This window comes from Mesitornis unicolor, unplaced genomic scaffold, assembly GCF_000695765.1.
Source record: "Mesitornis unicolor isolate BGI_N332 unplaced genomic scaffold, ASM69576v1 scaffold34822, whole genome shotgun sequence".
NCBI lineage: Eukaryota > Metazoa > Chordata > Aves > Mesitornithiformes > Mesitornithidae > Mesitornis > Mesitornis unicolor.
In genome coordinates, this window is record NW_010167797.1 from 58,184 (window position 1) to 74,621 (window position 16,438).

General features: G+C 38.5%; 1 protein-coding gene across 1 annotated transcript in view; it reads left to right on the forward strand.

Annotated features, from left to right (window-relative positions):
• ADAMTS18 (ADAM metallopeptidase with thrombospondin type 1 motif, 18) overlaps window positions 1-15,982 on the forward strand; it is a gene marked incomplete at its 3' end in the record, with an annotated part of 73,752 nt that extends 57,770 nt beyond the window's left edge. The window contains exons 16-21 of the mRNA XM_010178819.1: window positions 4,398-4,539; window positions 6,001-6,127; window positions 11,125-11,329; window positions 13,620-13,811; window positions 14,170-14,382; window positions 15,835-15,982. Of these exons, the coding sequence (XP_010177121.1) occupies window positions 4,398-4,539; window positions 6,001-6,127; window positions 11,125-11,329; window positions 13,620-13,811; window positions 14,170-14,382; window positions 15,835-15,982 (1,027 nt within the window). The remainder of the gene's footprint in view (window positions 1-4,397; window positions 4,540-6,000; window positions 6,128-11,124; window positions 11,330-13,619; window positions 13,812-14,169; window positions 14,383-15,834) is intronic.
• Window positions 15,983-16,438: the final 456 nt, after the last annotated feature.

Sequence of the window (16,438 nt, forward strand, 5' to 3'; positions counted from 1 at the left end):
CTTTAAAAATTTGACCTGCAAAATCGAGTATTGTACTGGAAACTTAGGATAGCCATGGGAAAAAAAAAAGGTATCTCAAACAAAGGAGCAGATGCACAGCTAGTGTAGAAAATTTATTGGTTGAGCTTTGAAATCAAAATTAGGAGCAAAATTTGCTAGAGCTTCTCTTTACTCAGGAAATTTCAATTTACCCATTGTTTTAACATTTTGTGCCCTAAGCAAAAGCCACGTTCTTTTTTTTTTCAGAATAGATCTGGAAGATTCCAGCCATAGAGGCTGTGGTTTTCAAACTCAAGAAGCTATAAATTTTATAACTCTGTGCCTTGCGGTCAGAGCTGCTGAGTGTTGTGTCTGAAGTCAGGTGGTTGGTGTGTTAAAGGTAGATATTAAACGGTTCTGTTGAGGAACTGGAAATGTTTAAGGAGATTTTTGGCCAGCTGTAAATTTGGGAGCAAATGCCAGTTGGCTGAAAAGATGCTGGAATGAATCCAGTTAAGTAGACTAGCACTGGAGGTCTTTCCAAATTTGTAGGTCTGATAACTTGGCTATATATGCAGGCTTCAGTTATTGGCTTGTTAAGGAAGGGCTTTGTAATGAATGTTTGAAAAATATGATAGAAAACTTTTTATATGCTCATTACTTTGGCAAAATTGCAACTTTGCAACTTTCCTGATGAAAACTTGAACATTACACATTGTATACTATTTTTCAGCTCAGTGCCAGGGACTTTAACGTATATTGTTGTGTGCCCTGCAATATTTTGTCTCCAATAGTTTTGCAGAGTTTGATTTTGCCCTGTTTCTATGCACCTGGGATGATACAGGAGGAAAGAGACCGCAGTGTGATGCAACTCTTGCTCTGTAAACATTCCGTCTTGTAGACTGCTGAATGTGAAGGGGCTCTAGCTCTGTCTGCTGGCCAGGAACCGGGAAGGAAGTTCACTTCATATGCCTGTTACAATTGTTTCTACTTTCCAACGCACAAGAAGGGAGTGTAGCTCACCTCTTAAAATATGTGTGGCCCAGTTTGCCTGGAGTGCAGGATTTACCCCACAGGCACTCACTCAACTGGAGGTTACGAGTTTCTTACATCACTGTGTGGCTGTCTCTGAAATGATAAATACTGACATGTCTTGTTCTAGCTCATCCAAGATAATTTTCTCTTCATTCCCTTCACTCTGTTGAAGCACCAGGAGAATGTTGCTCCTACAGGAGTAAAACTGATTGCCACTTTTATCTTCTTATCCTCCTTCTCTCGTGTTCTGTATTCTGATGTTCAGGATGCATTCATTCCGTTTGTTGCCTCTACTGTCAAAAATAAAGAGCACTTTGAGAAGATAAGTGTTCAGTCTAATACTTGAAGATATTTTTATTAGAAAAGTTTAAAGCTTTAGTGGGTTTTTTTGACCCTTACACAAGGTCTTGAGGTAGGAACAAAACCTCCTCCTCTTTTGACACATGGCTTACTGAAAGGCCGGATAGAATTTCAGCCTGTGCACTTGAAGGAACACAGAGCACCAACTGAAATGGGAGAAGGTGCATCCTCACAGGACCATGAAAGAGGAAATCTGACTTTGACTGTTCATACATTAGCCAGATCTTTTCTAACACAGAAGAAAATAAAGCAACTCTTTGAAATTGCTTCTGGCTTCCTTAGATGTTGAGATCTGTGCTAATACCTTGTACTTGTAGGACCTTCCCATGAAAAGGAAAGTGAAAGCGTTTTGAGGTCTGGTCTGTAAGAACCCAGAAAGGATTTGTTTTAATTAATGAATAGTTTTCCAGGGCTCAATTTTTATTAATGCACCCTAATTTTTTCTGAAGCACAGTTTCTGAAACTTTACACATTTGGGTTTTGTACCACTTTGTCCTTAAGAGGACAGTAGAGTGAGCACACGTTATTATACCTGTCTTTTCTAGAAACTTGAATGCCTATAGACTTGAGGTTCAAGATTCAAAGTGACTGTGGAACAGCTGCTTGAACGGAGTTGGACTTTTTGCCATCAGCAGAGAGAGTTTCCTTTACCTGAAAGGGCTGTTAAATCTTATAAAACATTTGTATCAGATAGTGATGAATAGCCAAGGAAAAAAGAAAGGCTCTGAAAAAAGTTACACTCATGAAGGTTTGAACAGAGTATAGCAACTAGGGCACAGAACCACACTTTGATGAATGAGCATAAAGTAAAATACGGAAACTTTGTAATATACTCATTAGTGAGCACCATGTGCTGTGAGCACTGAACGTGGCAGGGGCTTTCTGGAAAGACAATGTGAGATCCAGACTTTGAGAGTGCATCTGTGCAGGGCAGCATGAAGTTGCACAGCAGTCTCAATTCTGATGTTTTCTAATTTCAGAGTGCTTGATTTTAATACTGTTCTTGTCAAATAGTGAGATACACGTACATATATGACTCACCCCTAAAGCAGGTATAGAAATATTATTTCTGTCAAGAATATTCAGAAAAATAAAGAGGTCAGTAATCACTCTCATATCTATTTTTCCATAATCTCACAGGTATTCTAAGGTGCTCGTGAATTAAGCTTGGATGGGTAAAATGAGTAGTTTCACATGAAATGCTTTAATTTATCTGTGTTTGAGGATCTTCTAATCTGAATCTTCTGATGAGATGGCATGTACTTTCCAATTCTTTTGGAAGTATTTTGCCTTTTACAGTTCTAATTCCTATAGTCTCAGTTTATTAAGGTTCACTGACTGAAGTAAAACATTTGGCTACTAAGAATAGAAAATATAGCATCCGTTTTTCTTTTTTTCTTGAAAAGTAAACAGTATGCAGACCAGATCCTTCATGTGTTCAACATTATTGAGCTGGATGTCATGTAAATTTGGTCTGAATTGTCACTGTCATGGGTAATTTCTCTTTTCCAACAGGTACATTTTCAGAATACTTTAAAACCCTTGGCTACACTTCAAAACATTATTATGTTTCTTGGTCTTAAATGACATAAATGCCAGTCTGATGTTATTTTACGAAACCAGTCTATACAGAGATCAGGTCTACCTACATGGATTGCTTAAGCACTCAGGTTAGACATCATATGAACTTATCATATGAATGATATTTTATGAATATCTTGAATGGTAATCACTAACATAGACTGGAATTGTACTTGAAATGCTAGTGCTTATCAATAAACATATTTAGGAGCTGAGGTTAACTGCACCTGCTCTTTGTATTACTATGACCAGTTCCACATTGGTGAAAATTAGAACTTAGTAGAGCGCTATAACTGTAAACTCATGCACTTTTTCTATTAAGTCTAAATATAAATGCATTTTGCCGCCAATACGTTTCTAAAATAGATGTAAACAGAAATTTCTCCTTAAATTTAGGTTTATTTCAGATGTTCATGCATCTTGCATTAATTATAATTCACACTTGAAATGAATACTGAGTTTTAGAAAGTTGTCTACATGAAAACTGCAATATAATTCACCACTTAAATAGTACACCCCAAGAGCTAGGGTCTCTGAGTTAAATGACAAAGATTGTTCTTACATACAGTAGTCACACCTTTTCTAAATTTTCTAACATATTATGCTAAAATGGTAAAGATTTTTCCAATCCTTTTTCCCTTGTGGACACCCAGATATGGGTCCTTTTCTGGACTGAAGCTTTATTAGCTTCAATCATCATGAGAAAAATACCAGCTGAGGATCTTCCAAACAAAATCTATCACCAGTTCGCATAGAAAAACTTTTTTTTTTTTAAAATCTATTTTATACCGTCAGTCTCAAGAACTGAGGAAGCCACTTCTATTGCCAGCCCCCACACAGCTATACTGCTGCTTTACTCAGGCTTCTTTCAGTAAAGCATTTGAGTCCTGCTTACTTAATGGGCAAAGGCTTCTTCATTCATAGAAGGCACTGTGGAAGGATCAGCGAGTCTGGACTGCACTGCCACAGGCAGACTGCAGCACTCACCAGTGAGCCCCCAGTGAATGCAGGGACCTGCTTGTTAAGGGCCAGCTGCAGGAGCAGAGCACTGAGAGCTGAGGCAGGGGCAGTGGCTAATACTGCACTGCCAAAAGTCTTTGCATGTTATTTCACATCTACTGAAGGCATTTCTGCTTCACCAGTTAGTCAAATGCCTTCTGATTTAAAGTAGCATTATGCTGAACTGTGTATTTCTACACTCTTCTGTTATATGCCCTGCAGGTGTTGGTCCAAGCAAACACTTTGCTGTTTAGGAATTACTTTGATGGTTTTTAGTTTATTGAAAAATTATGTCTCCTGAAAATGCTTTCACAAACAAGGTGTGTATGACTGTATTATCTGTGTATCATGTTTAGTTCATCTTCTTTCAGAATGACAAAATGCTTTTTTTTTAACCTCTCCTCCTTTTTTCTTCTAAACAAACACCAAATACCCCTCTATAGATCCTGCTACAAGGCAAAAATCCTGGGATTGCTTGGGAATATACATTTTCCAAAACCAACAATGAAAACAAGACATTTGTCAAAAAACATAGCTACTCCTGGGTGACGGTGCAGTCTGAGTGCTCAGCTACTTGTGGTGGTGGTAGGTAACTTTCCAATTGCCAGTCCTCTTCTTTTTTCATGTTTTTACAGCATCTCAAACGGTTCAACTTTAATTTTGCAACCATGTGTATCAGTACATACAGCGGGTTACACTGAAAACCTGATCCTTGTTTTTTATCTGACAACTTATAGATAAAATGCCTTCATACTTCCTTTATAGTAAAAAAAAAATGCCACTCTCAATTCCTACAATGACTCAGTCTTTTTCTTCAGATCGATTCATAGGTATATGATATCCCGTTGTTGAAGCAGTGTGGGAATTAAGTATGTGCTTTGATGTCCCTGTAATTTGGGAACATAGAAAGATACCAGTAAAATTTATCTTATCTGTGGAGAGTAATTGAAGATTAAAATATTATCAAGACCTTTACTGACAGTTGCACCCTGATCTTCTCACTGTTTAATTATAAATATTTGAGTTCTGCCAGGTCAGTCTGATATTTCTCGGGGTATTTGCTTTGCACAGACCATCTGTTTGTTTTTCTTAATCCTGGATATTCTGTCAGTGAAAGTAATGGGCTGTAATGAAAGCAGAAAACTGACCTGTGGGAAGTCCTGCAAAAAGAATTGAAAATTAAAATTTTACTGGCCTTTAAACTGGAACTGGGTCATATAAATAGGACTATATGATGACGTTATCTTTAATACCAAAGAATAGGGCTGCATGACCAAGGAAATGCCATGTTATGCTTCTCTATTGGCAAGATGAAATTCAGAAATATCTTCCCAGTCTGTTGTCAGACTTGACAGCATCTCAGTAGACTGTGTATGGAGGAAAGATCCACCAGGAGCACTGCAGACATAAAATATTACAATTGTATTTTTCTTGCTTCCCTTTGAAAATGAAGGCTGCAGCATGTATATAAAGATGATGGAAGCAACCATGTTTCCAGATTTGACTTGCTGTGCCCAGTGAACCATGTGGGAGGTGAATGATACATGTCAATTAAAGGATAAATCTATAAAATCACTTAATCTTTTAAGGCATTTGTAGTCTTCTCTGTAATCTGTCCTGATGTTGACACTAGATAGAGTTTAGGTACAGGAACCGCAGAATTGTGAAGTCTGTAAAGATATACTGTAGAAAGTTGAAAAATGTGTCGTTGGAGTTTGCAAGTGAGAACTCTAAGCAAGCACTGCTAGTATTTGCAGGGAGTTAGGATTTGAAGAGTTACTCATTTTTGCTGGGGGAAAATTCTGCAAATATGCTGTTTATAACTAAAGTGTTTCATCTGACTTCGATAGTACCTGTGTTACAGAGAAGGAAATTAATGTTAAAAACATGTTGCCAAATTAAATCCTATTTAATTTACTTCAAGTCAGTGGAATTGTACGAAGGATGAGCTTGGACTTGTTTAGTCAAAATTCTTCCCTACTACTTTTTCTCTTACAGTTTTAGTAAACATGTATTTAACTGCATTTTTTCCTAATGCTTCCGTAGGACACATTACAGCAAAAGCAATCTGTTTAGAAGATCATCGTACACGAGTTAATTCCTCCTTTTGTGGCCCAAAGATGAAGCCTTTAACTGAAACAAAACTATGCAATACTAATCCCTGCCCAGCATAGTAAGTTCTCTTTATTTTTGTACCATTTTGCTATGCCTTATGACTGAGTTAACCATGAAAGAAGTCCTCTCCGATAGGCACACAGAATTGTATAACCTGCTAGATGAACCCACTTTTATTCTGTAACGTAAAAAGTAATTGTTTAAAAATGTTAGTTGCGTAGGCTTCTGCCCAATGATAATAATAGAGGTGATATTTCTAGTGTTGCTAAGCAAGACCTCCTGAGGGTTGCATGCAGCTCTGTCACCATGCTGGGGTTAGCTATGTGACACTGAGTAAATCTAAGTTACTTAGAGGCCTGTTCTGCCACCTTTACTCACCTTGAATCAAGAAGACTATTTCCTGAGTAAAGTGCTACTCCCTATGTGGAAGCTTGGCCCCATGACTCAGATTCCACGTATTAGATTAGGTTGAAAGAACCTTGTGAAGTGTAATTAGTGATTTTTGGAAAAAACGTCCCACAGAGTATTATGATACCAGGAGGAGGACTATCAAAAACAAATAAATCCAATGCTCACAATGCCCACAAAAATAAATATGAAGACACTGCCTGTGTGAACAATCTTATTTATTTTCTAAAAGATGTGGGAAAAGGTGAGATGCAAAGGAAGACGTTGACATACAGATAAGCATTTAGAATCCAGCTGGTCTAATTCAATAGAGCTTCTTTAAAAACAAGGGAGTTACACTGATTTATAGTAGCTGTGGTAGGGGTCCTTTGGAAAAAAAAATGTTGTGTGCTCATACAATTAAACATAGTATTATATGGCTTAAAATACAAACGGGTAGATTTAAGGACACACTGTCTATCTTTCTTCTCCTGATTTTTTTCACTTTTGGGTTCCTGACTTTGTAGCCTTAGCATTATTTTAGTCTTAAAAACGATGGTATTTTGACTTCCAGAACAGGAGATTTTTCTAAAGCAATATGTTAAAAAAATTAGGAGTGTTTCAGTGAGAAATAAAGACAGCTGAAGATGCATTGAAGCACACAGGCTGCAGAAGGCAGAGGAAATGGAGGAAATCTCTAAACCTGGTGTCATCTGCTGGTTTTACTCTGTGGTGATAAAAGCAATGAGTGGTAAAAGCAATTGGTAAATCCCACTCCCATAATTCATAAGATAACACATTTAATGAAGTTTAATGGGAAGCACTCCCCTTCTCCCCCAGTCCAGAAGAGGATGATGAGACAAAGCAAAAAGACGTGAATGTTCTGCAGTGCCTTTGTTTTTATTTAAAAATTCATAGTTTGCAATATGTTGAAGATACTAAAGAATAGTTCAGTCATAGTTTGGAATTTCCTGAAAAATTTAAAGATTACAGCAGCATACATAAAATCCAAATGGCAAATTATACACCATGACCACAAAAAAGACAGAGATAAGGTTTAAATAATGGTAGCATGTGAAATGGGAGCCCCATGTTCCTGCTTCAGCAGTTTCTTTAGATTGCGTTTAGCCACATTATTTTCTCAATACCAATTTTAAGTAATCTTTGTAGCCAAACACAGACTGTTCATATGTGACTTATGTTCTGCCAGAACTATTTTTATCCAATGAACTCAGTATCATGGACATATGATGTTTTCAGGAGTCTTTTTGAGCTGTTTATGCTTACCTTCATTTTAATGTGGCATTGTTGTGCTATAAAGCTTTACCAAAATCATATTCATTTGTATTGACCACACACAAAATTTCCACTTCTATTTCTGTTTTCCATGCATTTTGAACATCCGCTAATATACCTATCACTGAATATCCATTTTGACATGCAGTGCAATGTTTTCATGCTGAAATTGCTCTGATATTCTCAGATTTACTACTTTAAAAGAGTTAATGACCTGAACTCTAAAAAAAATACAAAAAGGAAAACCATAAAAGTCCCAAGCCACGTTTAGGGAATTACAATTCAACTCACTAATTAATTCTTTTTAAAATCCTTAGGATATATTAATGTATGGAGAATCTACATGTAGGACCATGTCTAAAATTAACAGATTGCCATTCAGCTGAGTGAAACTATGCCAGAATATCTGTGCTAAGCAATCTGCCCAGAAAGTCAAGGCATGCAATATTTCCATAAAACCGAGGCTGCCAATGTCAAAAAATGTAGTGTTAATAAATACCATGGAGGAAATAAAGAATGCTTAATAGCCAGCAAATAAAGCAAAACCAAATATGGTAGGCATCACAGGCAAGGGAAGGAGGTGAATAATAGATGAAATAGAAGCATGTCAGTTTTGTGACATAAAAGAGGCTCCAGACATACCAAGGTCAGTGAGGAATAATTACTGCATAAGTACAAAGACTTATTAGCCTGAGGAGGAACCAAGCTACTGTCCCAACAGTAAGAACACAGAAAGGCATGAGTACCACGCACTGTTGTTGTTGGATTTCAGAGCTGCCAAATCTGGTCATAATTATTTAGTTATTTGAGCTAATGAAAGATACTCTTGGATCACAGCCCAGATAATCTTGGAAAATGGCAGTTTACTAGAGGGCATTACAGGAGGTTTATTGCCCTCTCCTCTGTGAAAAGGGGAACTTTCTGGGTAGTTATAGTCAATAAATTCTTAAAATGAACACTTTTGGTTGCTCACTGTTGTCAGAAACATCAAGGCAAACTAATTCAAAGTTGTAGAATGGATTAAAGTCAGAAGTATTTTGTAGCAGTTTGTATTGCAATAGTCCAAATATTTAAAATCAGACAAAAAGGAAACTTCTGATGTATTCTGGAATTATGTAACTACTGGCTTTTCACATTAATATTTCTTTGTCATTAAATTAGTGCTTTTTTCTATTTCCCACTACTTTTGGCAGTTGCTGAAGTTACTAGAACCAGAGTTGGGATTTCTTCCATTCCCAAGGGAATTTTTCCAAAATAGGCCTTTTACACATTTTTTTACTAACTAAAATTAGCTTTGTTTTCAGGCAGACGTGAACAGACAGGCAAATGAGATGTTCTTCATCTTTCACACAGTAAGAAAACGAAAAAAAAAAGCTTTTTTGTCATTAAATCTTATGTAAGCAGCTATTCCAGTGGTCATGAGGCTGATGCTGTGAGAAACACTTACTGTAGCATAAATTATTAAAAATTTGTAAAACTGCTGTTTTAAAATCTTTTATTTAAATTCGGTGCTGGGTCTTTGAATAGGAGTTCTCAACTTGAGTAATCATTTAGTCACTCATCATTTCCTCTGTTTCTTCAATTCTGTTTTCCTATCTAGTTGTCGTGCATGGTCTTACACTGTAAGTCTTCAAGGACAAATTCGCTTGGCTATTTGTTTGCGAAGTGTTTCACAGAGGCTGGGGACCCACTCAGTGCTTCAAGAATAGAAATACTGAGCAGCTATTGACATTTCAAAACTGAATGTATCCTAAGCGATTGGCAATAATTCTTCAGACTTTGTGTAACTTTACTGACATGGTGTGTAACTGAAGCATGCCTGTGATTGTAGTATAAATTTACCCAACAATGTTTGCTTGTTAAATTTCCTCTGTTTCATTTAGATTCCACATCACCTGTCTGCCCAATTTCACAGAATCACAGAATCACAGAACGTTAGGGATTGGAAGGGACCTCAAAAGATCATCTAGTCCAATCCCCCTGCCAGAGCAGGAACACCTAGATGAGGTTGCACAGGAAGGCGTCCAGGCGGGTTTTGAATGTCTCCAGAGAAGGAGACTCCACAACCTCTCTGAGCAGCCTGTTCCAGTGCTCTGTCACCCTCACTGAGAAGAAGTTTCTTCTCAAATTTAAGTGGAACCTCCTGTGTTCCAGTTTGTGCCCATTACCCCTTGGTCCTATCATTGTTTGTCACCGAGAAGAGCCTGGCTCCATCCTCGTGACACTCACCCTTTAAATATTTATAAACATTAAGGAGGTCTGCTCTCAGTCTCCTCTTCTGCAAACTAAAGAGACCCAGCTCCCTCAGCCTTTCCACATAAGGGAGATGCTCCACTCCCTTAATCATCTTTGTAGCCCTATGCTGGACTCTCTCCAGCAGTTCCCTGTCCTTCTTGAACTGAGGGGCCCAGAACTGGACACAATATTCCAGATGCGGTCTCACCAGGGCAGAGTAGAGGGGGAGGAGAGACTGTCCTATTAGTCTGAGGACATTTAAATCCTTCAGACACTAATGACAGGACTTTGATTTTAGCAAGCAAGTTCTTTTTTGTAAATAGAAGCCAGTAATGTTTGACATAAATACCACTGGAAAGCACTATGCCAATATTTGTTGCCCTGTGTGAGTGTATCTATGCACAAATGCGTTGGGAGGTACATGCTTAGCTAAACGGGCCCCATTCTTCCTCTGCCGTGCCAGCTTTTGCCTTATATCAGCTTAGGTGAATCTTCCTCCTCTGCCCTGTCTTCCAAGAGAGATGTAAAAAGGAAAAAATGTCACAAGAAAGGGCAGAACTTTCCAATAATCGAATCTCATCAATTTACAGATCTCTCGTCATCTATCTGGCTTCTTCCTTTGGCTTCGCGTCTGTTAGTCTATTTGGAGGTCTCTTCAGCAGCTAAAGTGGCAATAGTGGTCGTGCCACTATTTCTTTAAAAATATTTTTCTTTTCCTATTTTAGAGATTTTTTTTAATTAAAAGCATAGATGTGGGCGAAAAGGAATGGTGATTTGTTAGGCAGACCCTTAGATCTTCTAGATACTCCACCAGCCTCAATGGCAGTGTCTCAGTTCCTATGGAATTCCACATTCGTATTTGTAGTTAAGCTGGTTCTGGTAGATGAGAACTGTAATAAGTAATACTTAGTTTTTTTGGTTGTGTGACTTTGATTTCATCCCTAGCAAAATTTTCCATGCTTTGAAGGCAGATTATCTAACTAAGGCTTTTTGATTGCTTGAAAAGATATCAGTACCTCAGGAGAGCAGGCTAAGCAGAATTCCTGAATAATTCACATTTGATAGGTGGCTCATAGGTATTGATCCTATAAAGCTAATTGGACTCCTGTGTTTCTAACATACATTTTCTCCCTTAAGCTGGTCAACAGGCGAATGGAGCGCATGCAGCAAATCTTGTGGAGGAGGGCAACAAAGTCGTCTCATTCAGTGTGTCCAGAAAAGAGCTTTCCAGAGAGAGGAGGTGGTGGCCCATTCCTTGTGTCCTGTCAGCACCCCTGCACAGGTGCAGATGTGCAACAGTCAGGACTGCCCACCTGAATGGAGCCCTGGCCTATGGTCTCAGGTGATTTGGAGAAAAACATACTTTTTTGTCTGCTGGCATAATGAAAATATTGCTGAAACCTGTGCTCATGAAGAAGAATAGTGCAAACTTTGTAAAGATCAGTATTCTGCAAGTGGCTCTATTCATGAAGATAATACTTAAACTCTGACTATCTTTTAACTAGTCTTCCTAAGTGCTTAGACAGGAGGGCTTGCCGCAAGTGGACACATGGTGTCCTATTTGGTACATACAAATAGATGGATATTTTTTTCTGGTTTCATAACTTGAGACTCTATGAATTCTTCAAAGCCATTAACCTCCCTCTGAGATTAGTTCCCCCAGCAATATTAACTTTTCTCCAAGATGACAGACAGTCAAGGAATGAAGAAATATTTGGGGTTAGATTGCGTATTAATGCACACACGTGTGAATTGTGGGATGATAAGTTTGTGATTTACACGTTCACTAATCACTTCTGTACTTTTGCCTATTCTACTACAAGCAGAGTACTACTGCAGTTAATTGCCATGAGGGGCACAAGGGCAGATTCCTGTGTGTACACACATTGCCTCACAAACTGCCTGACATTAAACCAGCCTGAGTTAAAAAACACACACAGACTTACACACAACTCATCTCTCCTCTTTCTTTCACTACTATTGATGCTGGTATGAACTGTTAATGTAAGGAAAAATGAAGTACTGGGAAATCTGGGATTTAAGAGAGAGCTGACAGTACACTTGTATCAAAAGGAGCTACATTATTTTTATTTTTCCATCTCAATTTAGTGAGATTCAAGGTGGATTTAAATTTACTGAAAAATCTATTACTTCTGAATACACCTCTTGATACTTGACACTCTTTAGGTGTTCAAGAACACCTTGAAATAATCATTCCCTGCTGAGAAGCACAGACTGCCTCTCCAGGGGAGTGCCCTGTAACGTACTATGACAGATGAGTAACTACTCAATAGTCCACCAGAACAGAGTTTTAGCACTCAAAAAGAAACATTTTCTTCCAGTGTATGTGAAGGAAACCTTAGTGTGGCAGGAGATTATAAAAACCAGGTACAATGATTAGATATTTAAAAAAGGAAGAATACAGTCTTCGAACACATTTACAGTTTCAAATTTCCCTTCTAAAACAAATTTTAAAAACCCAAAACAATTAAAAAACCCATTTTCCCCCTCTTTAAGAGTTGTACAACTCAAGTAGGGATTTTCTAATAAGCCTATGAAAATTAAAAGCTCACAAGTCTTGCTGAAATGCAGTGAACAGACGTACTGAACAAGTTAGTGAAGATTTTAAGATTCAGCTGAAAGCTGTAAGATCACAGGCTCAAAGGAGATAAGAGGAAAAAACTGCTAAATACCCAGCCTCTCTACACAAATCAGAGTAACTTAAAATGAAAGGAGTTTTTGTTTGGGGTAAAAGATTAAAACCACAGGTTTTCAGCATGTAGGTGTTTCTGTCACATCCTCAGTACAACTCCGCTTTCATGAAATCTTTAAAAAAAATTTGTAATTTAATACAGATAGTGATAGTGCAGGGTTGTGCCTTGGCGTGTGCCCCTTCATTATTAGTAAAACAAAGAACAATTAGAAGAGGATGCAACAAGGTAGAAAGCTGGCAGCATTATTTCAGGGCTGTTTATTTCGTCATTTCACCAGAAATGTCTAATTTGTGCATTTGTTGTATGCAAAGGCAATGAAAACCTTTTCAACGAAAGCATGCAGCAATGGACATTTATTCACTTATCCTAAGCTTCAGTTGTAATCTTGGCAATTGAAATATCTTTGGTTAAACTTGTTAGCCGTATCAGATTCTGCCTTGTAGTGAGAGTCATTTGGTGAAGGAGTTACGTGTAGATTCCCTGGGTAGTCTTCTCTGCCTGTATCTCATCCCTTAAGGCCAAGGTGAGGACAAAATAACTAATAGCTGAGAACATCTTGCTGTGGAAGATTTTTGCGATGGGAGGTTAGGACCAGCTTTCAGCTATACTGTCCAGGGAAAAAAACATTTTGCTCACAAGTCCAACTTTCCTCATCTATGGAAGAGAGAGATTACTTATCTGTCCTACTTGGGGGCTGTGAGAGTTCATAGTTTAGGTTAAGAAAGCACTTAGAACAGTGTTTTAGAGCTGACATACAGATGTTACTGTTATGTATTTACCAACAGAATTTCAGGTTTACTTATATGATAATAGCAGCTATACAGCACTTCAGCCATGGTTTCTATGCTCTGCTGTAAAATACAAATAATGCCAGTTTTCATTTCCTCTAGTTCAAATGAATATTTCTTTCCATCACAGTGCTCCAAGACTTGTGGGAGAGGTGTTAAGAAAAGGGATGTCTACTGCAAAAGTACTGGTTCTTCCAAGGTTAAAATCTTGCCTGAAAACATGTGCAGCAGAGACCATAAACCTGAATCCCAGCAGACCTGTGTTCTCGGACGCTGCCCCAAAAATGACCGGCTCCAGTGGGTGATTTCTTCCTGGAGTGAGGTAAAGCAGTGCAGTTAGATGGCTCACTGCCTGCCTTGGCTGCTCTTGGAAACGTTGACTCAGGGACACACACACCTTGTGAGAAAGCTAAGCTGTCTTTTAAAAATCAGGTGCTGCAGGCAAGCCACTATAAAAACACAGTTCTTTACATCCAACTGTAGCTGTACCCTCATGTCTTTATTTTTCAAGACTTGCACTGACTTCATATTTCAGTTTACATATTACAGAACGTGGTCTTTGTGGTTTTAGTTATATAGTGCTTTTGTAGTTTTGCATAGTTTGGGGTCTTTTGCACATAGCACATTGTCCTTTATCTGTGTGTTTCTATAGATTTAAAAGGTGTACTTTGCCTTTGCAGTGCTCAGTGTCCTGTGGCCCAGGTGTAAAAAAGCGAGAACTAAAATGCGGTGAGAAAAGCATCCATGGGAAATTGATCACCTTTCCTCAGAGACGATGTAGAAACATCAAGAAACCAAACACTGACCTGGAAGAAGCTTGTAACAATGGAGCCTGTCCATTGCAAACATCATCTAACATGGTGTTTGGCTGGTATTCCTCGCCCTGGCAGCAGGTAGGAATGGGAAACTCTATCACTCCTCTCTCCCTGTCCTGGCTAGAACTCTTCTTCCAGCTCTATTTCATGCCTTGGCTTTTATGGAGTTTACAAAGGGAGCAAGGTTCTCTACACAGTAGGTCAAGCAGCATCCCCCAGTGCTTTTCACTACACAGCATTAAAGAACAAAACCACTGCAATGTAACTGCTGGCTTTTGGACAATGCATCCTCTGTAATTCAAAGGCGAGGTTGCAAAGTTGGGCTTAGAGAGCACCAAATCTAGAAAAACTAGGATATATGCACAGAATGGACACCAGCTGGAGTGGCACAAACACCTGGTGGGCATAAAATGCTGAAGACCACACCACTATGACTACAGCAACAAGAGCCCAAGCTATCTAGACTGAAGCTAGCTCCAGTCTTACATTGTGCTGTAGTCAAATACCCAATTTTATGGAGGAGATATCTCCAGTACTAACAGTCCACAGGTGTCTCCTGCACGTAGCCATTCCCTGAAGAAGATCGCACCACTCAGCTGCTGAAACATGATGAAGCTGGTCCACATCCATCATGTACTTTTGTCCAGCTCATTTGTTTGTCCTGAAGCTGAAGAATGTCACCTAAAAATGTTATTCATGCTCAAGAGGCAGTACATTCCATGCTCATTTTCCAACACCTTCTTCTCGGTCTTCGAACTGCACTGTGGTTGAACTATTACATATCTATATGCACAATGTATTTGAGCATCTGCACAGATTGCCTGGAATTCCCTAAATACTATGATTAATTATGGGATCAGTCTGTATTTGTTTCTACATTCTTGCAAACAAGCTTCTGTATTTCTGGAACTTATCTACTTTATGAGTCACATATCAATGAGACACACACTCATTTAGTAACATCTATGTGAAACAATGTATGCCTGACAATTGTAATCAGATGAAAATCATCACATTTATCTTAAAGACAACTTTTCATGAAACACATACAAGTAAAAGGCTTTTTCATTTTAAAATACTTCATAGATCTTCTTGCAAGCACATTGTGTTTTTCTCCAGATACTGACATAATTATGGTTCCAGTGGGAATTAAATCTCTGTTCAGACAGCAGGATTGGGCCCAGAGGCTGAGAGTTCAAAAGAAATCAGTGCAGGCAATCAGGAACAGGTTTTCTAAAATGGTCGGTTTCTGTCTCGATGCCCAAGTAAGGAACCAAACTTTCAGCTGAATTCTTAAATAACCAAGATAAATAACCAACCAAATAACCAACCCTCAGGAGGGAGAACAGATGCACACATCTTTGAAAAGTTAGTCCTGATGGGGGTTGCTGAACAGTAACACATCCGATCCTGACCTCTCTCTATTTCCAAATCTCAACCAAAGCCCTTCAGAGTTACTCCTTTGGCTTTCGTGGGCTCCCAGAGAGTCTCTATAATGAAAGACGGCTTTTACTTTTTTCCTTTCTGTAGTGTACAGTAACATGTGGTGGGGGCGTGCAAACCCGGAGCATACAGTGCCTGCGCCAAGGAAGACCAGCTTCTGGGTGCTTCCCCCATCAGAGACCAGCAGTCCTGAGAGCTTGCAATACTAACTTCTGCCCAGTCCCTGTGAAAAGAGGTAAAACTCAGCTTTACATGCTGCAGCAGGGTTGGTTGCTTAGAACTCTATATCCAGCAAAAATCACCTTTTCCAGTTACACCCACTGAAGATTAGTATTTGGCATGTTCATTCATAAAGTAATTTTTCCCAGACTCTCCAGTTTTCCTGATACTCTTTGATACTACAGCATCTCTTTTTTCAAATTGAAGCCTCTTAAGGCAGACTTATATAACTGAGTAAAACTGAGTATAACTGAAACAGGAGATTTTAAAAACAAAGATCTCTTAAAAAGCCCAGTATGTCAGAAAGTTATGCCATTTGGTTCTGAGTTGCATCTTGTTCAATAACACAGGAGCATCCTATTCTGGTACTGTTATATAATTAAAGATAGCAACTTTTGAACGAAGTAATAATAATTTGCCATTTATTTTTAGTCTTCTGAAGAAGCCCTCCAAAGAGATTAGGACAGGCTGA